Genomic DNA, 27,941 nt, shown 5'->3' on the forward strand with positions numbered 1-27,941 from the left:
CTAGCAGTTTTAATCCCAGAAAGAAAGCAGAATGAGGTGAAAGACTAAAATTCTAAAAGAGTCTGACAAACATAGATGTTCCTCTTAGACTTACGCCCGTTAAAAAGATTTCTTTACCTCCCGCCCACTCCATCTGAGAGCAAAAAAAAAATCAACTCTGACCCACTGCTGGATCTCAGCTCAAGAAACACCCACAGATCGCTTCACCACAATAAAACATTGGCCTTAATCTGCATTTCAGAGGAGGATTTCATGCATGGAACCATCATGGGAATTTTCCCAGAACTGCTGAATGGGCCAACAAGACAGTTACCATCCAGACTGAATAAAGAAATGACATTATGGGCTTAAGATATATTGGCCTGTTTAAATGCCTTCATCAGCTACTTGAGAGAGAAGTAAAATATTTGGGCTGTTGTAGGATTAGGTGTAGGTGTATGTTTTTATGGGTTAAGAAATGTGAAATATTCACGTATTGTAGCCTTCGGTGTACATCAATATCATATTTCAGTTGAGTACCCTTAATATAAACCCTGAATAAACTCAGACTCAGTCCAACATGCTGACAGTTCTGTCCGATATCAGACGAAAGAGCTGTGTAATTATTTATATATATATATATATATATATATATATATATACACAGAATATGAGGAGATAAATAAGTACAATCTCAGAGATGTCATTCACATTTTATTCAGCAACCTAAGAAACCGTTACTGGTGGTATTTTGATGCTTTTGATGTCAAATTTCATCCAAAGTGTTTTAGAAAAAAATGTGGGTGTAGAGAGAGAATTTATTTTTTTTTTTTTTTTAGGCCAAGACGTGTATCATGTTTTGTTTTGTTATATTTATGTGTCTTCTCCAGGAGTCGGTACATTTGTGCTTCCTTTTATTTCCATTGTTATTCTTTTTTTTGGTATTTTTATTTTTTTTACATCAACAGCAGAAAGTGGTGGGGGTGGGGTGGGTGAGGGGTTGGGGGCGCGGCCACCACTAATGAGTGGATCCTGATTGGCCGAGAGCTGGTGCGCACGTGCTGTGCTGTACGCCTAGCTGCCCTGGGATTTTACAGCCTCACAACAAGCTCGTGCCACAGTCTCACCAACTTCCAGGTGAAGAGCTGAAGAAGAAGAAGAAGAGCCGAAGAAGAGACCCCCTTCCCCCCTTTACCCACCCCCTTTTTAACTAACGACCCCACGGCTGTTTTTATCAGTCAGCAATCTGACAGAAGGAGGTAGACATGAAGCAGCAGACGCGTGTGTTCCTGTGGCTACAACTTCTTTTCACAGCTTGCCTGGTGTTCGGAGTGGACGGTGAGTTGTCTCTTTGTTTTGTTGACACTTCCAAGTTAACCGACGGCTCGCGAGCGCCGTTGTCCTAGTGAAGTTGCTAGCTTGGCGGTTAAGTTGCCCTCACTTTCTGTGTCTGTTTTCCCCACTCTCTCTCGCTCTCTCTCTCTTTCTTTCTTTCTCTCTCTCTCACACACACACACACACACATTCTTTCTCTCTCTCTTTTTTTAAAATGTGAAATATTTTCCGTTGTGGAGTGGAGTTGCTTTGGTATTCTTTTGTTTGGCAAGTGTCCGGTATGTGATGACTAAATCTTTGCTTGGCACAACGGTACAGCCGATTCGTCCAACGCGGTAACTTGCAGCGGTCATTTGGAGGAGCGACGTTGATGTCCTCTCTTTTAGATGGAAGATGTGAGGCAAGAAGACCCAGCTGGTTTTACGATTCACGCACGCATCCTGTTGAATAAATAAGAACAATAATCATATGCCGGGGGGAAGCATTTGTGTATTTGAAGGCAACAACATCTGTGTATGGTCAGATTTTATTTGCTTTCAGGATTAAAAACAAAAACAAAAACAACAACGAAAAAAACCAACCTAAAGGCAATTTGTGCTTGATGCCCCATTTCACATGGCTGTCTATTATACTGTCCAGTGTTTACTTCATGCCATTGGCGTTTGGCTTTGTTTGTGTTTGTATGCATCGGACACATTTAGGCCGATGGACAAAAGGGAAACTGACCTGGTTCTCCTTGCCTTCTGTCTGTCCTCACATACTAGACATCACATGTCACACAAGTGTTTTCCACATGTTGGTGTCCCTGTCCCTCCATCTTTATATTAAGTTGTATTTTTTTTCATACAAGCTTTAAAGATTTGGACTTAGATCCTTTTCTCTCTCTCTCTCTCTCTCTCTCTCTCTCTCTCTCTCTCTCTCTCTCTTTGCAGACACATTCAACCTTTGACATTTATTTCCAGCTTAAGTGGTCAATGCTCACTAGCAGCGATCGTGTATTTGAAACCGTAAAACTTGACACATTTTGAATTTGCAAATTTTAATTTGTTTTCTTATTTCCAAAATATTTGTGAAAGCACATAATTCATATACTGTTTCCATATTATATTTTGATGAGCAAAGAAGAGCTATGATAAAAATATAGGTCACTGGACCGACCCCGCTGTACTGGATAATAATGACCAGAATCTGTTCATAACATGATGTGACGATATTATTGTGCATCCCTAGTTGGAAAAAATTTGGAGAAGCACAAGTCGCATCATATTAAATCAAATGTGTGATTGAATTTTGCCTGGGATGTATTGTTTATGGTGCAAGCTCACAATAATCAGTCTGGTTTTTAATCCGTTGTCATATAATTCATTTTAAGAGAGTCCCCATTAACTCCATATAGCTGACAAGTATGTAAGCCTTAAATGTCACTGAATCCTTACTTAATTTTTGAGTGGTGTGCACTAGGGTTGGGGAAGATTTGAAAACAATGACATCAAACTCCTGGAAACTTGCAACTTGGAGGAGTCATGGAAAATGACAAGAAACAGTCCAAGGGGTGGCTTCAATTCCTAATGAAAATTGTCCATATTAAAAGCAACATCCTTACTTCTTTTATCTACAGCAATGGCTTAAATTCCATAAATGTCATGTATTTGACACTTAATGCAGAAACATCAGTTTACCCTGCAGCAACTGGCACCCAGGAGAATCTGGTTTTGTATTCATGCACGAGCGCAACCGGTTCCCAACTGAGTGCCACAAGCATTACTAAGGATAAATAGCCTATGTCACATTAGCACCACACAGGCAGGTTTAGGAGATTGAGTGGAAATGAATGACTAGATATTTTTCATTTAATCCATTTTTGATGTAATTCCAATAATAAAACTTAAGTGTTGACATTTACAACTTTTTTATACTGACTTTATTTCTACACTGTCAGGAATTAATACGAGAATTGATCAAGCTGTCGAGGAGTGTGCATAAATTTCCAAATTTTCGTGTTGATGTACTACCCTGACGTACACGCCACACATTCAAATGCAAGCTTGTAACTCACTTGTTTATCAGAGATTTTAGATTTAATGCCAGTAAGTCTGAACTAGGCCAGACCCACCCAGTTGCTCTACAGTGGAGCAGGCACCTTGCCTTTGACAAAGAAGTCTGAGCTTATACATTAATTTTTAAATAATACATTAAAAACTGTAATTGCATAAATGGGCAGGGATGTCCTGCTATGATGTCACAGAACATCAAAGAGCTTGAAACCCCCTCTGCTCTATAGACATTTAATACAGCAGACAGTATAGCCAAATCTTCCCAGATGCTTTATGTATAGAATAACTGATACTCATATTTTACCCTTTTTGTTAACCATTCTCCAGTTTAATGACAATACACATCACAACATATTTGTTCCACAAGCCACAGGGATGGGACAGTTACAAAGATTAGGTGTGGCTGCACTTACCGCGATGTTGAGTCACTTTTCTGGATGTAGCCACCAGCACATGTCAGTGAACCACCCACAACATCACTCAATGGAATGGTTCCAGTCTTCCAACCAAGGAGGAGGACAAGACTTGTTGCAGCTGTGTTATGCAAAATGTTAACAGTGCAAAGTAAAAGGTGTCCTGATTAGGCTGGATTCAGCAGGTTGTAGCGTACTTGTCATCTCCGTTAGCGGCTTAGAGTAGAGAAGCGGAAAACTGTGTTGTGTGTCAGGGCTAAGACAGTCTTTTCTCACAGCAAGACCACTTAGGGCAGCTAAGTGAACCAGGGCTAAATATAGCCAAGTGCTGTGGCAGTGGTGTGGCATGAGTGCTTGAATGTGTACAATTTGTGGATGTTGGCAGATGAACACCTTTTAGTTTAAATTGTAGGTGACACAGAGTTTAATTGCTAATGTATCATAGTTATTGCAATATGTCACACCAGACAGATTTTTAGATATTAACAAGAAATTTAATTTGTTGCCAAGGTAATAGATGTTCATGGATAAGGTAGGGCTGAAAGGGTTCATTTGACTTAAAAACTAAAATAAGTATATATATATTTTAGACAGAGAGAGAGGGATTCCTCATTTCCTTCTCCCTTGCCTTAGTGTCTTCTGGGTTTGATGGCTTTTAAAACAAAAAATAACAAGATGCACAGAAATATTGAGAGGACTTTGGTTTCTAGAACCTTCTTGCAGTAGAGGTCAAATGAAATTACCCTTAAGTTTGTGGCATAAATCACAAGTTAAATCATGATTCTATGATACATAGATATGTGAAGCCAATGCTCTGTTTGGTTAAAGATATTTTCATGATTGTGTCATTATTTATATTTATTCGAAATTATTGAATTAAAAATGATGTGATTTTGTTAGGATCTGTACCAAACAAAGATGGTTCATAAGTCTATAATGTTCTGTTGCATGCACCACCCTAGTACTTCTTTTAGAATGATACTTGTGATATGACAGACACATGCTTCGAGATTAAAGACCTCAGCCAAAGCTATCGTAAAAAATATAATGTTTTTGCAATGTTAAACAGATTTGCCTCAAGCATAAAGGTCAAAGTCTCATTATTTCTAAATTGTCAAATGAGAGGATTTGTTTCATTTCCTCATGCAGTTTTTGGTTTTTTGTTTTTTGTGCCATGCAGTCAGTCAAGTGAATATAATTTAGTTATTGGACAAAACAAGAATGCACTGTGTTGCTAAGTTTGTGACTGCATGTCAGAGAAATGCGATATTTTTACCATCTGCTTCCTGAGATTTTTTCCCTCCCGGCTTCTGTCTTGACCTCTCAACATTTTATATTACTCCCACCAACTCCCTCAGGGTCGGAGGGGTTCTTCTTCCTCCATTTGAATTTTGAATAGCTTCCTTAATCAATGTTTCATTGCAATATGGAATATCATCTAATTTCAGACACTTTATTAGTGTCTGTCGGCCCACTTTCCAATCTGCCATGTTGAATATTTTACACACTGTCATTTGAGCTTTATCACTGAGTCAAAGAAGACTTGCTGGCACTCGAATCCAAAAACAAGAAATGCATGCAGCAGGTTGTTGTATCCATACAGTTAAAGAAGTATTATTGGTGTAATGACAGTTTTGAGCTCCACTCAGTTTAGAGTGTTTTTCTGGCACTACGCTAGACACTATTTCAGTTACAGTACTTCAAAGAAAAGCTTGTTTTGTTGATGGTGCATGACGCTTGTGTGTATTTTTAGCGACTGGCCCTAGTTTTTTTTTTTTCATTATTTTTTGAGCAGTGGCAGATGGCTGTGTTACTCTGGAGTAACACTTGCAGATTACCAAAAGCTCACCTTCAGCTGGACTCCTGCTGATCTTAGTGTGAAAGAGGAAGGGGTTATTTAAGGATCCGGCTCTATGATAAAATCCTGTCACACATATCCAAGTTTGCTTCTATTTGTCCTCCTCCAGCTCTGAGGACTTCTTGCTCATCTCTAATAGTTGCAATGCAGGGACTGTGTGTGTGATTGTGTATGTCTGTGAGATGCATGCTTCTCTCCTTGGCTCATTAGAACACTGAGTTCCCACTTTGCCTGGTAGGCTATATGCACCAGCATGCCAGTGTTTGCTTGACAGAGCAGAGGGCAGAGCCTTTGCTGTTTTCAGGCCTCAGGACATAACAGATAATGCTGACGTAACCACACATAGAGATAGCCACAGCCCTTACACAACCACTAGGTATGGAGATCTTAAGTCGTAACAGCTTTGTTTTTGTGAGTTTTTTTCAGTATGTATAATATTTATAGATGCACGGTAATAGCGATACATCGTCAGTAACTCCACATATTTTCAGTCATATTTTGGATAACTTGACTTATTCAAATGTAAGAGTTTTATGGCTGCTCATGGTGTGTGTTCTTTTAATGTAGCACATTGTTTGTGAACTTTTTTTGATACAAAAGTGCAACAATCCATTGATCGGTATCGATAAATCAATTCTATGATCAACAAAACAATGAACTCAATGTAAAAGCTAAGTGTCAGCCATCTTTGGCACTCCTTTATTTTAAATTCCCGTTTTACCTTTTCTGAACATCTACAGTCATCTTTGAGTTGATTTTATCATATTAATGCAATTGATTGTATTAATAGGCATACATCATCTCTCACATAAAGGCCCTTGAATGTAATCAAATCAAAATTGTACTATAACACATTATGTTGTCTGCAAATAATGTGTTGTTTTTCAGAGAATCAAAAATAATACTGCATCATGAAGACACTTGTGATTTACACCCCGTCTGTGAAACATTGTAGCTACCTGAAATACCCCTTTTTGCATAAAACTTGGTGCAACAGGCCACATTTACACCTCCTGGTCAGTAGGTGTTACACCCACTATTGCCACACTAATTTTTTTCTGGTTGCCAGGTTGACATAACTAACAACATATAGTCAGAGTTGGAATAGCGGTATTAAGACTGATAATTCATGTGATCTATATCATCATGATACATAATGTGATGTTGTCACACACTTAACAATAACAACATGAACCTGTCGGAGGCTAAAGTTGGTAACTTGAGCAATTGTTACTTGGCAAACATTAGCTTACCTGCCTAGCAGAAGAGTGGGAACCTCCACATGGCATTTCAACCCTTTTTGGTCTTTCAGCTCAGACCACAGTTGAAATGCCAGTATTTTAGTACAGTATTTTAACCTGATATAATTTTCAAAATAATTATCTCTCCGCTAATTTTTTTCTAGATAAATTTAGATTATCCCTCTGCACATTTCGATAATTTTTTGATGTTTTTTTTTTTAATTATTAATTTTCTGAAAAACTGTTGTCTCTTGCACCTTTAAGCTCAATAGTCAAGGTGTCAAGTTGCTATATTTTAGTTGTTTCATCTCAGTTACTGCTTCTCCAATACATGCTGAATAACCTGGAAGAGTACATCTCTGTATATCTTGAAATGGCCTCCTTTTCTTCATCCTTAATTATGGCACTGACCTACAAATGATAGGTTTTTCATTTTGTTGAGCTCCAGTAGGAGCAGAAACTTGTTTGTTTAAACACATATCATTGGTTAACCAGTTAACTTGTTGCTGCTCTTTTGTTTTTGATGTTCTTCGTGGAAATACTGGAAAGCCTGAAGTGAGGGAAAATATTTTCACCAGTACTTTGCAGTGCCAGGTTTATTTTTTGGCAAAGCTGTAACCAGGTCAAGTTGCTGCTCCTATGAGATCAAATTAAGAGATATATATTTTAATGAACCACTTTTAGGATATTTATTTCCGATACCTACCTACATACCATGATATTACCTACTAAACCCCAATATATAAAGGTTAAGCAGATTGTGTACACCCTCTTGTTGGTCGGTTTTTTTGGGGAAGTGAAAACATTGTGTTGTGTTGGCTGTAACAGCTCTGTGTTTTCAGTCTGGTATTTGCATGTCATTCCTCAGCCAAAGGCAGCATGGGAAAGGCATAGACCATGACTCATAAGGAGTGATAAAAAGCACAGTGACTTGTGGAAATGGCTTTTCCTGCCTAACTCCACATAACTTCCTAATCTGTTACTGTGGTTAGAGTCAAGTGGGGCATTGTATGAGGGTGCTTTTAACACCTATGTTTACAGGCTTGTGTTAAAAAATATGAAGCGAACATTCATGAGTTCAGAGTCACATGAGTTTTTGGTATTGGGGAAAAATGTATCCCTAATGAATTGCGCTCTTGCCCTGAGGAAGATTGTTTCTGGATGCAAAAATATGCAAACATTATGATTGCCTTTAATAGGAGCTGTGTTTTCTGTAGAGTGTGCGGGCGCGGGCACGCATGCACCCACAGCCTCTGTTTTCACTCTGTCCCGTCTGTACTGCAGTTTTCATGGTGACTAAATGAGTCACAGTTGCCGACTATTCATGGCTTGAAGATGAAGCAGAAGCACTGAGTGAAAATGGCGTTTTGCATCACAGCCAATAGTTATGGAAAGCTCACTGACACCATGAAACCCATATGTAAAAGAAGTTACCTAAGCAGCTGGAATAAACAAACAACTTGGTAGAGCATCTCACTGACAGATATGCAGACTGGTTCAAAGACTTGAAAGAATGACTGGACAGAGACTGATATGGTAGTTTCATGCTATCAATAAAAAAGATTTTGAATGAAAACTTTTTTTAAACATTTGAGTTAGATGAGGCAGTTAAGGTGATGATAAATTAATGTTCATACCTGTAATGCAAATTTTACAAGTTTCTAAAGATCATGCATTAACAAGTATGTAGATGAACACCACAGTTAGAAATGAAATGTATACACTGAAAATATTTTTTGAATTTGAGTCTCAGCTGTTCAACAAGATGATGTGGTAAAACAAATCTCTGGTTTCTTCTGAAGAGGATGAGAGGTATTTTATTGAAAAAAATGTAACTCCCTTGCTTGTATTTTTTTTTGGATCTCATGACTCATATGCAAATCATTTTTGAAATATACTTTGGGAGTTGTTTTTTGTTTTTTTTTTATACCAGCAGTGGCATCACCTCTGGCAGTTTGATCAATGTCTCATGATTGACGAGCTTGATTAATACGTCACTAATTTAAGTTACTTTAAAAAGCCATGCAGCCTCCCATCTAAATTAGCCTTCAGTCAGGGCAAACCACAAGCAACATTTGCAGAGACAGGTCTGTCTCAATTTTCTTTTTATTTATCATAAATATTCTGATTCATTATAAATTATTTTGTTGAGATGATACAAATTAGTGAGTTTTAGTGGGTCGTTTGTTCAATCTTGTTCTTACTCAGCAGCACTAACTTTTCTTGAAGGGATCTGTCTTCCAGTGTAGGAAGGGAGGATTGTTCCTTCCGGAAGATAAACAGGCAGCAACTTTTTGGATAAGCATGTGTTGATGGTGCCAGCCAAGCCTGTTGCCTAACAGCCCCTGGAGATATGAAAGCTATTGGAGGTCTTGACACTGGAAATAGCACTGATAATATGAGATATCCAATGGAAGTGCAGTTCAGTGGATAAGCAGCCAAGAATCTCTTTCGCTTTTAGCCTCGCTTAGTCTTAATGCACTGGAAATCAAATCTACATTTCTATGATAGTTAATAGATAAATACTTGAGTCCCAGTTGTTAGAGGTAAAAACTAGCACTATTAAGTGTAGTCCACCGAGGATGATGTCTATGATATTGTTTTCTTGTTTTGTTTCTTGCTAGTTCTGCCACAGTGCTGCTACAGGTCAATCTTTGGCTGTGTGTATGTGTATGTTTGCAATGTTGAGTGTTTTTTGAAGAACAAGAAAGGGTGTGTGGGGGGGGGGATTAGAAAGATGGGGAGTACACAGCAGCTTTCAGGAAGTCATGAATCTCTCTGAAATGCCCTCTTTAGCCGTGGCCTTGTGGCGTCTGAGAATTCAACGCCAATGACACCTCCTGATTGTAGCTTTCTAAAAAGAATATTTATCTACACCCAAGGGTCTGCTTTTGTCTGAGGTTGTAAGAGGTACCCTGTTGAAACAGTAAAAAATCAGGTTCATTTTTAGCCCGTGTTGCAGACACTCTGGTGCTTAAACCACTAATTTTACACTTTGGGTCAAACCTCAATTTCCCTGACGATTATATAAATGACAACTGTGAACTTGGAAAAGCCTTCCTTGCCTTCATGGGTGTAAAAAGGCTCCCGCTTTACATCTCCTTTATCATAAGTGTCAAAACAAGTTATAATTGAAAGGTGATTTCTAAATGGTTCTGTCCTGCAGCTATATAGAATTAAAAATATGACTAAGTAATTGCTCTCAGCACTCAAATGGCCTCGTGTCACATTTTTTTTCATTCTGCAATTGTAATTGTTATATAGTTTCCAGATTACAAAAATCATTTTTGGGACTTAATGTGCTTTGATGGTAAATCATAGCTCATTCAGGCATAAGGCTTTTGAAAACCACTGCACGCCTCTTCATTCTCTTTCTCCCTGCTCACTGCTATCTGACAGGATTTCCCTGGTGCCCTGAGAGCTGCCAGATTGTCAGGTTCAGGTCAGGCAGCAGTGATGCTGGTGGAAGGATCTAGTGTTTGTGTTGTTTAGTGTAGTGATGATTTGTCAGCTATTCAGGACATCACATCCAACCTGCAGCAGCCAATTTCTTCTTTGTTCAGCAGTACGTCAAGGGAATGGATGGTAAACGTAATAGAGGAAACGATCAGATTATTCCTTAAAATGTCTAAAAGTGGACCAACTGGAACAGGTGTAGATGCAAAATCTATCTAGTAGTAACTTTGCTGTTGCTATGTCAAGCTGCTTGTTGTTTTGTGTGTTGTATTTTTTTTTATCAGATCTTCTTACCACAAGGAGTTGCACTTGAATTTCATGTACAGGTGTGCGATGACAAAGGCATTCAATTCAATTTAATTCAAAGTCAAAACTACTCTGATAGTTTCTTTCCAGGCCATATATAGAGGAATGGAAATATCAGATATTTTAGTTTTTACCTGGGACATAATATACGGGTAAATCTGGTCTGTCAGGCATTTATGAATCTTAATTTTGGAGGGCATGCTGCAGCTGTGTCAAACAGGGTTCACAATGCCATTTTATGCTTCAGTTTAATTTTTCCTAGATTCTCTCTGCTTGACTGAGCGCAAAAAAAATTTCACTTGAAAGTCATTAGAATAAACATTACCATAAATGAGAACTGCTCTTGGTTAGTGTGAGCTTACTATCTTATATTCCCATTATATTTCTTTTGCAGGAGATAGAAATTGACCTATGAAAGATAGGCTTCTCCTTGAAAGTGGGTGATTTGAATCGGCTGTCAGAAAACCCATAGTCACCTGAGATTCTTCAAGTTGAGAAGCTTTCTTAACTTCTCTGCACCAGATTTGCCACTATTTCACACAACACGTGGCATTGCACATAAAAAAATAATTTTTTAAAACATGGATCGAGAACTGAAGCTTGCATATAAGTGGTGCCCGTATTGCAGTCATAACTGTGCAACCTGCTGTTGATCCATAGTTTGGTTGGGTCACATAGTTGAACATTATGATTTATAGCAGATGGGTGTGTGGAGCTGCAGTTGGCTGACAATTTCATGTTTGGTCACGTGACGTACTACCTGCGTATGTCACGTCTTTCACATGTGCCGTAGTGTCTGCTGAAACGCTTTGTTTTCCTGAGTTTGCTGTGATTGTGGCTGTCAATAAGAGTGCTTCTTTTCATTTCATTATAAAATAGGGTTGGAAAATAGAGAGTTGTACCTACCCAGAAAAAAGTGGCATGGCTTTTATTTCCTCTTATTCAGAGAGTGAGAAATGCAAGCCTTCTATCAAATGTGACTGTGTTTTATTGATTTTTTTTTTTTTTTCAGCCAAACGACTGTATTGAACAGCCAAATCCGAGTGGACTCAGCCATAATATAAAAGCTGATTGAGCTGATTCAGTGGGAGTAGCAGTTGTTTTCCCTCTGGTCAAACATGCTGTTGGAGTCACTTTTTCACTCTCCGCCCTCTCTCTCTCCCTCTGCAGGTGATTTCTGTGAGGTGAACGTGTGCAGTAATGGTGGAACCTGTGTGACGGGGGCAGGAACTCCATTCATATGTATTTGTCCTGATGGTTTCTCTGGAGAAATGTGCAATGAGACTGAGACAGGTAAGCTTTGCCTCAGCCAGTAATTAATCACAAATTCATCTATATTATTGTTATTGTTATTATTATTGTTGTTTTTGTTATGATAGGCATTTTCATATATCACCTTTGGCAAATTAATTGTGATCAGTTCAGAAAATTGAGCTGTAAAATCTAACTTAACCAAAAGAGGCACATGAATAAAGTTTACACAAATGCTGACCTAAAAGCTGAGAAAGGGTCAACTCTAACTCTTTTTGTGGCAAGAGAAAAAAATCTAAGGCTATAGATTTATGAACTTATCTTGTCACTTTCTTCCCATCCAAAAGGTCTTTGCAACCCCAATCCATGCAAGAATGATGCTATCTGCGAGGTGACTGGTCAATCCCGCCGAGGTGACGTCTTCAGCGACTATGTCTGCAAGTGTCAGCCGGGATTTGATGGAGTGCACTGCCAGAACAGTAAGTTTGTCCTCCTTTTCAAGTTACTTTATCAGTAACAGTATTTATGATGATTGAATGAGCATTCATATGCAGATTTATATAGCAATTTATGGACAGCTGTTCTGTGTTTTTGTATGTTTCTAATTTTACCATTGGGGCTACGGAGGTCAAGGTTGACTGAGAATGAATATTGAAAGCATTGCAAAATATTAAATTACATGGCCATCTCTCAGAGCAACAAAACAATGTAATTTCACTATATAACAGTCAATGTTTGTGTTGCATTTCAGCTGTCTTGATCATTTTGAGCGAACGGGGCTACATTTTTGTATCTATAGCAACCATTCCTCTTTATACCACTTTACACGAAGGGAAAACACCAAATTAAAAGTTGGTGTTGCTGATTTGGCAGTAACTGTTACCCACTAAGTGTAGTTATTCATTCCTGTACAAATGATTGGTGGGGCCTTGTTTATCTATTTAACCTGACACACTAACATTGAGACAGCTGACATGAGTGTTTGCAAACAGCTGTCATCCTCACGGGAGCTTCATTCACACGTTCCTCAGACCAGGTCGGTTCATTCAGGGTTAGCCCGAGAGAGAGAAGCGATGGTGGGAACATGTGCTGTTCTCTTCCAAATGCCTCCAACCATGCACACAGAGACAGATGGCTACTGTTTGCATGAGAAGGCGGTGCAATAACAGTGGACACGTGTGCACAAAGAACTAATTTAGCAGGAATCAAGTGGGACTTGAAGGAAAAGCCCAAAGTGTATATTGTGTTTGATCATATATGCCTTTTTATCCTAGGTGTCCAAGGGGCAGATATAAGTTCGAAAAAAGGTAACAGTAGAAAGGAGACTTGAAGAAAGAATTGTGTGTGTGTGTGTGTGTGTGTGTGTGTGTGTCTTAGACAGTGGTCTCTTTTCCTTCTTGAATCGAGATGAACTCTGCTCTCTTGGCTGCATGCAGAAACTGAGAATCCAAAAAACACACACATAGACTCTCTGACGGGGAACTGCTGAGTACAGCGCTATTTCTCTTTGTTCCTGAGTCAAGGCCAGTAGCGACAGCGAGGGTGAGATCATGTCATAGATTCACCACAAAAAGTCTTTCCCAGTTCATCTAACCTGACAGTAAGACATCTTGTCACATCAAAATGATTTGTAAATGCCTCAAACATTAGTGAAACTGTATAGATTCTTTATAGACTCTGAGCCAGTTAAGTGGTTTCCTGTTGTCTTATAATCAGTTCTTGAATCCAGTATGACTTTAAATTGCTGTTAACTGCCAAGTTATGTTTGTGTGATGTTTGCCTCAACCCCTGAGACCAGCAAATCGCAACTCCTGAAAATCCATACATTCACTTGTCCTTGGCATGTGCTATTAAGTTAACTGCTAGAATAAGAACTCTGCAGAACAGGAATTTTTATGAAATGGGGAAATGTCTCATTTGACTTTGTGGCTTTATGAGAATCCTTCTTCTGGGTCACCAAGGCCCCTTTTCCTTCACAGCAGCTGATTGTGTTGTGACAGTTTAAGTGCTGTTTTATTTGTGTTTGTGTGTGGGCACGGACTGAGCTTCAGGGCTTCAAAATCCTGGTCTGTGTGAAACAGAATGAGACAGACCATAAAAAACAATGCCTGCGGTGAACCCAGGGAGGCCTAGTGTAGTTTAACATTTAGATAGCATTCTCTCACACACTAAACATGTGGTAATGCATTTTGTGAAAATTTTGAGTAGGAATCAATTGAATCCAGTTGATTGAAGTCAGAAATATGACTACAGTCCAACCTCCTGTCAACTGTCTAGATGCATCGTAGCCTGTGACTGGAGGTTGAAGTGGTTTTTATCAGACAACCACCAAATGCGCATTTTGGGGTTGGCAAATGGGAGCCAGATGTTATAGAAAATCCTGTCCCCACAAAAATCACTACATATAGAAAAAAAAACTCAAAAATAAAGGGAAAACAAAACACCAAAGATGTGGAATAGAACCAGTTTTAAAATTTCCACATCTCCTCCTTCTCAGGCTCTTTTCTAGGGATGGATACAACAATGGATAAGTTAGTTTATAAACATTATCTAATAGAAATGTATTACACTGAATTCATTTCATTTTAAAGAAGTGCTATTCTTGTGAAAATCACCAAGGTAGCAAAAATAACCTTTACTGGAGTAAGCTCAATCACAGGTGTGCTGCACATCCTACATGAACAACCACGCACACAGCTCGTGGTCTCATTTACAGAGTCTTTAGCATACACATACACACATGTGGTTTATCCCTTGTGCAAGTCTAGCCAACAGAAAGTGGCAGTCCACGCTGAGCGCTCACAACGTCAGCGCTGCTGCTGTTGCCGGGCGAAAAAGTGAACGTGGAGGCGGAAACAGTGAATTAAGTCTGCCCTCCTGACAATGTCATACTCACTATCCAGGCCTGACTGCAGCACTTCTAACTGTCCTGTCAAATTGGCCTAAAAGCTGTTATGGATGACAGAGAAGAAGCGTTAGTAACCTGGGGGGGGGGGGGGGGGTCATAGAAGTAGAGAGAAGTGGCCATGTTCACTCTGGGCCAAAGAATAGATGGAAACTCAGGGAAGAAAGAGAGTATTTTTTCCCTCCTTGCCTACAGCCTTGAAATCCCAGATTTTCACAACAGATTAAAGTAGTTGTTCTCTTCAAGTTGCGAACAGATGTATGTGAGTGTGCACCTCTGTCTGTAGTTTTATTCATCTAGTGAGCAGATTTAGCTTGCTGTGAAGAAAAAGATGTGTCTGTCTTGTTTATCTTTCTGACTTTGGCCCAGGGACAGTGAATCGGGAGTGAGTCATAACTAGACCTTCAGTTGACACAGGACATAAAAACATGTATGTAAAGAATCATTGGTCAAATCTGATACACAAAATATTGTGTGACTTTGTTCAAGAATAATGCTTGGAGGGTCTTTTGTATGTATCATCCTTCTAAGTATGCCCAAGGTTTCACAACACCAACTTTTTTATGAGTCAATCCAGATTGCTGTGACATTACGCTGTTGGCTCATCCCACCAGCAAAGGCTACATGCATGCACACACTAAGAGAGTTCAATTAGTTGTCTGTCTTTTTTTTTTTTTTTTTAAACAGAGAAACTTAAATCAGTTTAAAAGTTTGAACGGATTCTTAGGCTCTTTTTTTTTGCGTTTATGTGTAGGGGTTTTAGCAAGCATTCAAAGCTCGCCTGCACCTGCTTCTTCCTGCTGCCACAACAATTTGTGTGAACGATTGTGAACCTCAACTGTGCGCTGGCAATGGTTCAACAACGCAATTGGCTTGATATGCTTTCCAGTTCAGCTGTTATAGAGAGAAAACACAACACTCACACTGTACCACATGATACACTCGCTTAACTTCACAGCACATACGCACACAAAAAAGGGATGAGCAATTTGTCAAATTTTATTTTCATTTAGAGTTTTGGCTTTCATTGATTATGAGTAAAAGAGAGTGCTTACTGTGTTGCATTCTGTTTCACGATTATCTTGTTTTGTGACGAAATGTCAAAAAAGACAGTAGGACCTAGCTGCAGTTAAATTGGCTGAATCTAACACTAACGCCTTGCTACAGAGATCATGAAGTCATTCCTGTCATTTGTGGAGGCAGAGATTAAGATCAGAATCGGAATCAGAAATCCTTTATAAATCCCTTAAATGAAATTGTTGGATTGCAGTGCTCCATTTCACAGTAAGGATAAATAAGGAGGAAGTAACCTATCGAAGATATAGATAAAGTAAGCTTAATAGACTTGAAACACAATCTTAGAAATAGTAATACAAACAATATATAATAAAGATCAAAATAGAAAATCAAGAAGATAAGGAGGTATCTTTGTACATATTTACATTTTTACACTAGTGAATAAGATATTTGTTTTATTGCACGATTTTTACAGAGAAAAACAACTCCATGAGAAGGCCTGCATCTTAGAGGGAGGAATTAAATAGTTTGATTGCCACCGGCAGGAATGATTTCCTGTGGCGCTCAGTGGTGCAACATAGGGGTATGAGTCTCTGGCTGAAAGTACTTTTATTTTAAGATGTCTGCCCCCATGGTCTCCAGATAGGTGCTGTTGTTTTTTGGAGGAATTGTTTTCCAACCCTAAAAAAATGGCTGACGATTGAATTTTAAAAGCCAGTTTGAGTCCCTTATTGACTGAGGCCCCATAGGTTCATACCTTTTGAATTTATGCCCAAAACCTGCAGGTTGCAGCACACATTCTGTAGACTGTAAGCTTTACTGATCACCACTGGCACTGCCAGCTGACCTTGGCTTTTCCTCGATCAGGGTCAGGTTTCAAACAAGGCCACATGACATTTGTATTGATTTCCACTTCCTGTTGAGACGAATATTGATGCACTAAATATTGTTGTACTGCTTCCCTTGTATAGGGTTTGTTGGATTCTGCCCATGAAGGGCTGGTCTATCTTGTATATATCCCGCAAAAAAGTATGCATATATGCTGATAGCAAATGAAATAACACATGATAAGATATCAATGTTTTTTGCTGATATTTAAGTTACAAAGTCCATATGCCATTACTCAGAAAACTGCTTCCATTTCAGGCATGCTTAACCCCAGTTATTAACAAACCAATAAGCTAGACTATTTGTGCACACAGTTGTTCTTCTACCTGTCTCAAGGATGTGTGTGTGCTCCTGAGGCTCCTCCCACTACTGACCCTTCCTCTGGTTGTCAGATAAATGGATTGGAGCCTGAAGCTGACCGAGCCGTGTGGTCCTCCTAGTGCCCAATCCTCTTACTGTTTAGAGGGCCACTAGCTGACACGTGTCGGGACTCAACCAGAGTTTCCATCAGTCTTACATGGGAGAATCTGACTCAAATATTACATATTAAATATGAATCTTTTAAGTCACGCAGCTGTCTGATTTTAATTTAGCTCTGAAGAAAATTTTTGTGTTACCCTCTGGTCAGTGACGCCAGCAGCTATATTTGGTCACAAACTACATGTGACTAAGCCCAATACATTTCCATTCTCATAATTAGCTACAGCTTTACTGTTTCTCTTCTCTTCATTTAAAATACTTGAAAACAGATTAAATTGCACATGATTTAAATAATAAATTCTTAATACTTGAAGCGACCCTCATATGACACGTATATTTGGATACAGACAGGGAGCTGCTAGCTGCCTACTTAATCTATGACAGTGTATTGACCAAAGAGCTTACAAAGTGTGTAGACAGTCTGATGTTTATAATATGCTGGTGCTGCTAGAAATGGCCTGTATTGTGTTAAGAAGCTCTTAAAGCTGGAAGTCTCATGCTTGTTGACTTTGGTATTTACAGTTTCTGGATACACATCTCTAAATCCACACATTCCCACTTTATGTATGAAAGTTTGGACATGACGTTATTCATGGAAGCAACATATGGGTGGGAAGACACAGCTGTGTGTGTTTGTCTGGAAGAAACACAGCAGTGGTGTTTATGGATTGTTTAGGTGCTTTTTCTTCAAGAGGAACCACCAGGGAAATCAAACCTCAGACACTGACTGAAATTCCCCTTGGGGTGCTGACATCTACACAACCATATAATTTTATGCCTTGTTCTTGTGTGTTGTGGTCAAAACTGGAATTGCCAGACTGGCTGTTCTTGTGGTTGAGAGAACTCTTTAAGTTTACCCTTGTTTCATGATGTTGATCTGTTTTCCTCCCCCTAACTCATCTGCTTCTGGCTATGAGCTGGACTGTCTTGGTGAGGGCGCCATCAAGAGACGATATTAAGAATTACAGAGAATTTAAACATTCCTTTTAGATGATACTTGTGATTCCTGAATCATTTAAATGGACTGCCACTGTAACGTTCAGGAATTGACTCCACAGAAGCATAATTTGTGTGCTCGATGTTTCCACAAGGTTCGTCTTCATATTTAAGGATGCAATGGATATCCTAACCTTAAGATCTCCCAGTTCTTCAGTGCCAGATTTTTTTAATCAAGACTACATAGATTCATCTTTATTCATATTCTCCACTATAGGGTCAATGATCTCAAATTCATGGTAAAACACAAGCTGGCTTGACCTTCTCTCTGCTACAGCTCCAGTCATGTTTGCATGGCTTCAACTAACCTCAGTTGATGAAAAATTAAACACTGACCCTCAAGCATGACATGTTATTCTCTCACACCTCCTCTATCATCTGCTGTCAGGCTGGTAAGTAACAGTTGACCAGCAGCTGTTAATGTTTGACTGATCATCATAATGATGTGGTTTGTTTCTCTAGATGTGAATGACTGTGCTGCCCAACCATGTGAGAACGGTGGCACCTGCAGGGACCTGGAAGGAGATTTTAAGTGCCACTGTCCATCCCCTTACGTCGGCAAACGCTGCCAACTGCGTAAGTGTGAATATTCAACACAAAAGGCGAGGGCCATAGTCATTTGATCAATTAGTTCAGGGGAAGCAGGTAGTATTTAGGGCCAGGTATTGGTAAGCTAAATGATATTTAAAATTGGGTATTGAGTATCATAGCCCTGAAATGATACCCAGCCGTAGTGCTATTGCTTGTGTAACATTGCAACTGAAGGTTCTTATATGATGGCTCTAGAGCCTTAATAAAATATTTAATTCATGTACAGTCACTGAATTTCAGGTTGAATTAGAAATAAATCATAAAAATGCAAGATTTGTTGTGGAAAATCATACTACGCATCCAAAAGCCATATGTCTGCAAGGTTATTGTACCAAATTTGCATCAGGGCCATCTGGCTTACTTGGATGTCAGTTTCAACTAACAATAACATCTCCTCCATAGGCTGTATTTCTCTACTCGGCATGGAGGGAGGAGGCATTGCTGAGTCCCAGATCTCAGCCTCATCAGTTCGCTATAGCTTGCTAGGGCTGCAGCGCTGGGGACCTGAGCTCGCCCGCCTCCACCATAAGGGACTGGTCAATGCCTGGAGCGCAGCTGCACATGACAGGAACCCGTGGATAGAAGTGAGATGGGTTATTACATTAGCCGTGCAATGGAGAAATGTAAAGTAGGTCATTTTTGCCAAAGCAGTTTAACATGTGATTTCAGCATAAAGGCAAATAATAAAATAGTTTATGGCCCTCTTTCATTTTGTCTGCTGGCTCACTGGAATAGCTGTGATGTACGAAATAAAAGAGGACCCATACACATTTTATGAATTACTTCTGTGTTTACCCTCCTGTGCTGTGTCTTGTCAAAGTGGTGACTGAAAAATTTCTTCTTGGATGCAGTGACAACAGATATCAAGGTTTAGAGAGGGTTTATGTTCAGAGATGTTTCGGGTTCTGCAGGTATCTTAAATCTTTTAATTCATTATGTGGCTTGTTATAGTAGGGTTAAAAGTAATGCAGTTCAACATTTGGAATAAACATTTGAGTTTGTCATATTCATAAATTTCACACACTGGAAGCCAGTTCCTCAGAGTAGTCTTTTTAACATATGGTGTTTTTATAGTATTTTGAAAAATTGAAATTTCCTCACATTTATTTGCAACACATGACCTTTCAGATCAAGAGAACAGTTGAAATTTGTTTTAGAAAGAAACATAACTTACCCTTGTGGCTTCTTTTTCTAAATTTCTAGGTCAACATGCAGAGGAAGATGCACTTTACAGGTATTGTGACACAGGGTGCCAGTCGTATAGGAACTGCTGAATTCATCAAGGCCTTTAAAGTGGCTTCCAGTCTGGATGGCAAGACGTACACCATGTACAGACCTGATGGACAGAGGAAGGACCATGTGGGTAGACACAGTATGAATAGCCATGAAGCTATAAGCACTATAGTCTTTAGGACTACTGATTCATTTTCTCATTGTTATTATAATACATGGTATTATTAACAATTCAGAGTTGTAGCTCAGCTATAAAAAAGTGTGTTAATTTGACCCTTATCTATAAGGGCATCTATTATTCTTTGACTCAACTGCAAGATTTAGCAAAACAAAAAAACAAAAACAAATCAACATGAATAGTGGGAGGTCAGTCAGACGCGCACACACACACATACCCACACACACACACACACACACACACCATATTTTCATGTGGCTGAAGTAAACCACTAGAGGGTGCAGTAGCATCTCTTCACGAACCATTACACACTGTATTGCATTGTAATGTAAAACAACATAAGACAGACAAAAAATCCCCAGACAAATAACTCATGCTCATTTAAATATTTTGAAAGGAAAGGTGATATTTTGTGAAATGTTTTGGTCTATAAATGAGAGGATTTAATGATTAATCTTAACTTGAAAAAGTTAAAGACTGAAGATTCATTTTCCAGAAAATATTTTCTTGTTTTGATTTGACTGCATCAGAACTTGCAGTACTACTTACAGATTTATTTGTAAAGAAAATAAATTATAATTATAATTATAATAATTATATTTGACAATGTTGTTATCTGTCTTCCTGCTTCTCATAGGTATTTGTGGGGAACGTAGATAATGACGGCACCAAGACAAACCTGTTTGATCCCCCTATCATTGCTCAGTACATCCGCATTATCCCAGTAGTGTGTCGCAAGTCCTGCACTCTACGCCTGGAGCTGGTGGGCTGTGAGCTCAATGGTAAATTGACTCAGAACACACCTGTTTTTGCATGTACACTTACCAAAACACCTAAGATTTATATTTATTAAATGCACTTATTATGATAAATCTGTATAACATTATAATACAGAAACATGAAATCAACTAAATCTGACAAAAACCCAGCTAAGTTTCCCTAGTTAGAGATGGAGGAAGTCAGTGTTTCAAATTTCCCACCATTTCCATTTAGTAAGTTGGTATGCTCTCAAAAGGGATGATTGATTGATGCTTGTGGAATGTAGTCCCATTCCTTGACAAGCACGATGCAGAGGTCAAAGGTAGTATCAGGGATATTTCTGCACTGGTTTATCCCATGGTCAACAATCTCCCCAAGATCATCAAAATAGGACGTGTCTGGTGAAGAGGGAGGCCGCTGGAGAACAAGGATGGCATATACACTTCCCACCATATACACGATCAAGTTGGAAACAAAAGAGAATGTGTCTTCCATGTGAAAGAGCCCTTGTAGCATTGTCATCGCTAACAAACCTGGAGGATTTTCAGTGGCCTTTTTGTGAACCCATCATGGAGAAGACTAGTGTACATGGCTTTTTATCTTTTTGATAGTGTCTTGATATTTCACGCTGGTGCAAATAGGAGGATTACATGGGCACAACCTTGGAGACATAAGATCTGAGGTATAACTTAAATAAGTTAAAAGTAAGTGTTTTTAAAAAAAGGTGTTGCTATTATATTTTTATTTAGTGACATTTGTAATTGACTGAAACAAGCGTTTCACATTTGTAATTCAAACACCAGGTGGGGAAAATTGTTCCCAGAATGGGAAGTAACTTACATCCAACATGTCAGAATTGATCCAAACCCATATGATCTGATTTTACTTTGGTAACATCTGCAACATATGGTACATCAGCTGCTTATGGTTCAGACATTTGTAATCAAAGAAGCCCATTTCTTTTCATCATCTGCAATTGTTGCCTCAGCAGGCAAATGTAATACTTGGTTCTTTCTAGTCTTCTCTCTGCTCCTCTTGCTGTTAACGTTTATCAGTGTGGGTCTTTAGAGCTCACTGTCTCTTTACATTGCCTGATGCTTGGCTCACTACTCAACATATCAGTGTTTGCTCTTCCCTCTTCATCCATGCTTCATAGTTCCTGCATGGCTGCTGTATTTTTGTTGTTGTTGTTGTTGTTTTGTTTTTTACCACTTTGTCATTTTGTGCATGTGAATGCCACTTACATGTGTTGGTTGAGAGTTCAGCTCAGTCCTCTTTCAATTGCAGTGACATTGTTTCTGATATATGGAAACATGGCTAAATGCAAAATTTTGAATTTGACTTGTTTCCTTGACATGAGATGCTATCTTTATAATATATTACTGGGTTCTCATGGATCATTAAATCAGATTTTTGGAATTTGAGATAGCAAGCATCCTAGACTTACTCTTTACTAAAAAAAAGTGTAATTTAACTTTTCTACCTTTCATCCACTTCAGTAGTTCATTATGTCTGTGAATATGTACTGAGAGCAAGTAGCTTGTGGGTAACCAGTCGAAATATTACAACAAAAGGAAGAACTGGACTGAAAGAACTGGGCGACAGAAGACCATCTCATAATTCTACACTGAAGCCAATTAAAAAAAGGAAGCAGTAGCTGTACAATATCAGGCTATGATTGTAGTATAATGAGGAAGAAAGCAATGCTCTGTCTTTGTCTGATTTAATTGGCTGTGGTTGTCTTAATTCAGCCGAGTAAATCCAAGGAGATTGTGAATATGAATGAAAGAGTTGGGGTGCTGGACGCTTTGAGTGCATTAGAAGTCCTGAAAGGTTTTCATGAGACTTTTACCCTTCTGTTGCTCTGACATGCATGCTCAGCTGCTCCACTCACTCTTGTAATTATAATGTGTTCTGCAACCTTTATTGATTACTTTGTGGCTGTCACAAATTAATGATTGACAGTCTTTTCACATCTTTTCTGAAAGGATATGAAATAATGTGAAATCTTGATAGAGACTAATAGGATTTAGTGCAAACTTGTCCATTGTCACCGTGTAAAGTCATAGGTAGGGTTCATGCCATCTCAAATCTGCACGTCCTTGGCTTCAGATTAACTCCATACTCCATAAAGCTGCCACAAACTACATTCGCTGCTTCTCATCACTCGCTGGCCTGCATCTCTATCTGCCCATCCTTTGTCCATCATACCTTTTCTCTCTCTTTCCATTCTGGTCTTTTTTCTCTTCCTTTTGCTCTTGGTCTGGTCTCATCTTCACAGTGTATTCAAACGCTTCAGGTTGTTCAGAGCCAATGGGCATGAAGTCACGATTGGTGTCAGACCGCCAGATCACGGCATCTAGCACTTTCCGCACCTGGGGCATCGAGGCATTTACCTGGCACCCTCACTACGCCCGACTGGACAAACAGGGCAAGACCAACGCCTGGACAGCTGCCACCAACAACAGATCTGAGTGGCTGCAGGTTGGAGAAGAAGACATGACTGCACATTTTTGTTTTCCAGTTTCTCCACTGCTGTGCATTTAAACAAAGCTTTTTCTCACCTACTCAGGTGGACCTTCAATCTCCCAAAAAGATTACAGGAATCATCACACAGGGGGCCAAAGACTTTGGTGCTGTTCAGTTTGTCACAGCCTTCAAAGTGGCCTACAGTGATGACGGACAATACTGGACCATAGTTAAGGATGAGACTACAAAGACAGACAAGGTCAGTGCAGCAGGGCCTAGAAACCTTCTCAGATTTATAATTTAACAAAATATAAATAAAGGTGGATTTATACCTCTGATGAAATGTGGTCTGAAAAGTTGCATTTAAAAAAAAAAACAAGTATAAAATGATGTACTTAATGTGAACAAGCTGCTGACAAAAATGTCTTTTTAAAGACTTTTAGAGCTTGGATTCAAGTATTTCCCGAACATTTCTCTGCAGCATTGAAAAATCACAATAACAATGTGATGATTGAACATGAAATCCAAGTTTTCCCAACAGAGCACTGCCTTCTCGCGAAGAAGAGGGCATGAGTGAAACACTAATTAATGGAAACTCTCACAACTTCAATCATAGTAACTAGCTCCTCACTCTTAAGAAATTAGTAAAGAAACTATGTTTTCAGGACTCGGATACCGAAACATTATTATGTGAAGGGAACAGACCAATAGAAGGAAGATTACATCATTGAGATTATACGATAGCCAGTGTCAAAGTATTTTGTTATAATTTGCTGCTCTCCTCTCTTCAGATCTTCCCTGGCAACAGTGACAACAACGTGCACAAAAAGAATATCTTTGAGCCATCGTTCTACGCCCGATATGTCCGTGTTTTGCCATGGGAGTGGCATGAGCGCATCACCCTGCGAGTGGAACTTCTGGGCTGTGATGAGTAGTGATGCCCTGGATCCACCCCCCCCCCCCTTCTCTACCTCCGCCCCTTTCCCTTTATCTCTTTCCACCATCCCTCCCTTCTTCCTGAGCCACGCCTGCACTGCCTTGCTCTCAGCCCGTGGGGGCAGCAAACACTAGAGTAGCACGCCACCATCCTGACCCTGGCTGGTTAGAGGTGGAAGGCGTTACCCCTAACCACTGTTACCAGGGCTCCGCTTGAGTTGAGCTCATGCCGTTCCTACTTTCCTGAGCAGATCACTCATCTTTTCCACCTGGACCAGATGTTTGACCGCTTCAAGGAGAGAAAAAAAACAGGCAGTGTAGCTTCTGTTCTCACTGGCAGAGCTGGAGTCAGATCTCCTCCCTAATCCCTGTGTCAGAGGTCAGGGGCAATAGCTTTTGCTGCTGTATCAGTTAGTGCTGCCTGGACTCTGATCCCAGATCAGCTCTACATGGAAAATTAAACCTCCGAGACCCATGGCTGGTGATGTACATAAGCTCCACGAAACCGCTTTCACACGACCTATAATGCCATCCTCATCATTAGCGGGTACATGGATACTTTAGGCTGTTATTATTTGTTTATGAAAAAGTGAATCTGTATTTGATATTTATTCACAACAAAGCTTAAACAATAATTTACAAGCAATTTTGTGGCAGTTTTGTGGTTTGTTAAGGAAAAAAATAACTAAAGTCAGAGGCTGAAGGTGTCCCACCACGTTGTGCAGTAATTTTAGTACTTTCCTGCAGTGGTTTGGACCAGAGAAATCATCAGCTCATTATTCCTACATGCAGGCTTTAAGAGAACAATATCCAAGGTTTTAACATCGTACTCACCTCAGTCCAACTTACATCATCTCTGTAGCAGCCAATTACAGACACACACCTTTCGCGAAACTGTACCATGTAGTCATACATTTGTATCTAATTCCCAGAGGTGATTTTGGCCACAGCAGCTCAAGGTCCCAGATACTCTTTATGCCAACACATTCTCAGCTTTCGCAAACAAACATCAGCTCACATTGTTTTGGTTTCCAGATTAAAAATACACTGAACAAAACATGACAACACAATCGGATGCATTAAATCTCTCTCATCGTGTAATATAAATAATAATGAACTGTCATAATCAACCAGTTAAGTGGCCAAACAGATGTGGGGACACTCTCATTAAACAAGATATCATTGGGGAATTGCAGAGAAAAGATGCATGTAATTGCTTAACATAATTTATATTTGCTGTTGTCATCTGCTGAAACATATTTAGCCAACAATAGAACAACTTATTCCACTTGTTGAAACCAAATTAGCGGCTGTGTGTTAACTTATTAGTGATTCTTTTTATTGGCTGCTACAGTAGATTTTTCTTCACATTTAGTGAGGGATTGCATTCAAACAAAAGGGAAAAGTTACAGTTTTTGCAAGAAAGCTGTTGATTTTTTTGTTTTGTTTTTTTGCAGGCTTTTTTTTTAAGTACAGTGAGTATGGATGGAAGAAAACCATGTTTTGAAAATGGTCTTGTGATTCTCTGAAGCTCCAGACACTAACAGCAACACAACTTTTTGGAAAAAAATACTTATTTGCCAACCTCTCTAGAGGTGCCGAGCTTAGCACATTGACTGGTAGCAGGTTAGCATCTGTCAAAGGTCATCAGATGCACATTACTCCAAGACAGTTTTTCCCTGCTCTAATAAAACCAGGTTGTGCAAAAAATTCACGATGAAATAAAAAGTTTCAAATTTCGAAATGTTGTGGTTGAAGAATCAGCCATATAATCGGATTTATTTACTTGAGAAACTGTCGCAGCACCTCAAAAGCTCAATTGTAACCTCTGCCAAGCAAAATAAACGTGGACAACCGGAAGAGCGAGTGCCGTAATCACGGCCGCGAGGTATGCTAAAACCTTCCCACCCGCTGCTGTGCTAAGCTAACTAGTGGTCAGCTGGTCTCTGTCGGTCTCAGCGCCTTATACACACTCAGAGGGAGTCAGTTTTATTGTCTGGCTCTGTGGAGGATTGCAAATACACGTTTTCCCCAAAGGGTTGATGTGTTCCTTTCAGGAATCGTGAAATAGCGGACAGCTATCAATATCTGCATCCCAAGTTTTTTTTGCCAGAGTGACAGTATTAATGAATAAGAATATAATGATAGCGGCTAGCATCAGAAACAAAGATTAACAGTAGTGTAGAGGCTGCATGATTAAAGCTAACAGTTATCGTCTCAGGTCATAGCAGATCTGCTCCTAATGTACAGTTAATGCTACTGAACCCATTCATACATGCTGCAAGATGTTACTAACTCACTTGACCGTGCTTCTAGTTGTGTTCACCCAGTTCCACTTTTTATGGCACTTTGATGTTTGTATTTGTATGACCATTTTAAAACCAAAAAAAAAGAAGAAGAAGAAGAAACAGTATTGTGCATTGAAGAACAAGCAGTAAACCTAGAGTGTTCATACGTGTAGATGTCAGCGTAATGAAAACAGACTTGCAGTTCAGTTCTTTTGTTAGATTAAGCTGAGTTTCAAAGTGTTGGCTGGTTATTGGTTGCTCAGATTTCATGGATGACATGCAAATATAAAACATGTACCGGGATCTGTTTACCAGTAGATGTTATTATTTGCTGCCGACCATCTTTTAGGGGTCCAAAATTCTGCCTCCAGTTCAAATCTGAAGCCCTGCTGATAAGACTGGAAGAGAGAAACCAAATTAAAACAGATTGTTACGGTTGCACCGGACATGTGACACAACCCACCACATCATTCACATCCGCCGCCCCGTCACAGTATTCTAAACCTTTCCACCCCATGAATTATGAATTATGGGCTTGTGCAATATTATGCTCTGTTAGTTTTGATAACAATGAATATTAATTCAGAGTACGGGCAAGATCTTTAAAAATGTATGAGGGGAAAGCAGTGCCACTGAGAGGTCGAGGATAAATGTTGGTGTCAAACACTGTACAATATTTATTGTTGCAGACGTTCCCACAAGAAGTCACCTTTTGTTATCCAAGTCTGCATGCATTTTATTGACTAGTGACGCTCAGTTTAAGTTGAACCAGTTTGAATTCGTTGATAATTTCTTGCTTGTTTGATAGCTTATTTCCCAGCTGTTTTCTATGATTGGTCAAAAAAGAAATTGATGTGTTTTTATGGTATTATGAGTACATTTCTGCTATACTGACTGTCAACCTCATATAATTTTGACTGGATTTAAAGCTTTTTTTTATGATTATTATTATTATTATTCAAGTTATGTGTTTCTAAGAAGATTCCTTTTTTTGGCCTTTGTATCTTTAAGGTGAATCATAAATAAATAAATAAATAAAAAGACAAAAATTCATTTGTAATTGTCTGCAGACAGCTTGAACCGAACATGCCGCTACCACTGGCTGGAATATTACGGACATATTTTTATTAAAAGGCTGAATTCATTGGAGCTGTTTTCCATTTAAAAAGGTGGGAGATCAAAAGCAGTGAGGGCCGTTTTGGCTGTTTAGCATTTAAACACCCATGGGGCCTAATCTCCCTTTACACCTAAGGTATCTTCACCCACAGAGGACGTCTCCTTGATGTCTCATTAGTCTGTGAAGGTCAC

The 27,941-nt window shown here is 39.2% G+C and overlaps 1 protein-coding gene across 4 annotated transcripts; it reads left to right on the forward strand.

The window, feature by feature from the left end:
* Nucleotides 1-1,038: 1,038 nt before the first annotated feature.
* Nucleotides 1,039-27,672, forward strand: mfge8b (milk fat globule EGF and factor V/VIII domain containing b). 4 transcript variants are annotated; one of them, XM_086209540.1, is made up of 11 exons: nucleotides 1,039-1,317; nucleotides 11,813-11,935; nucleotides 12,241-12,372; nucleotides 13,168-13,200; nucleotides 18,642-18,755; nucleotides 19,173-19,354; nucleotides 19,974-20,129; nucleotides 20,819-20,963; nucleotides 23,222-23,424; nucleotides 23,513-23,668; nucleotides 24,201-27,672. In XM_086209540.1, exons 1-11 carry the CDS (start codon nucleotides 1,245-1,247, stop codon nucleotides 24,342-24,344), a joined length of 1,461 nt encoding a protein of 486 aa, XP_086065666.1. In that variant the 5' UTR covers nucleotides 1,039-1,244; the 3' UTR covers nucleotides 24,345-27,672. The 4 variants fall into 4 exon arrangements, with proteins under 4 accessions (XP_086065666.1, XP_086065668.1, XP_086065667.1 ...); XM_086209541.1 differs by having other exon boundaries at nucleotides 1,042-1,317; nucleotides 23,240-23,424; XM_086209542.1 differs by lacking the exon at nucleotides 13,168-13,200 and having other exon boundaries at nucleotides 1,041-1,317.
* Nucleotides 27,673-27,941: the final 269 nt, after the last annotated feature.

The sequence above is a fragment of the Aulostomus chinensis genome, chromosome 7, assembly GCF_037954235.1.
Source record: "Aulostomus chinensis isolate RoL2024-O1b breed Wild chromosome 7, RoL_Achi_v1.0, whole genome shotgun sequence".
In the NCBI taxonomy this organism is placed as follows: Eukaryota; Metazoa; Chordata; class Actinopteri; order Syngnathiformes; family Aulostomidae; genus Aulostomus; species Aulostomus chinensis.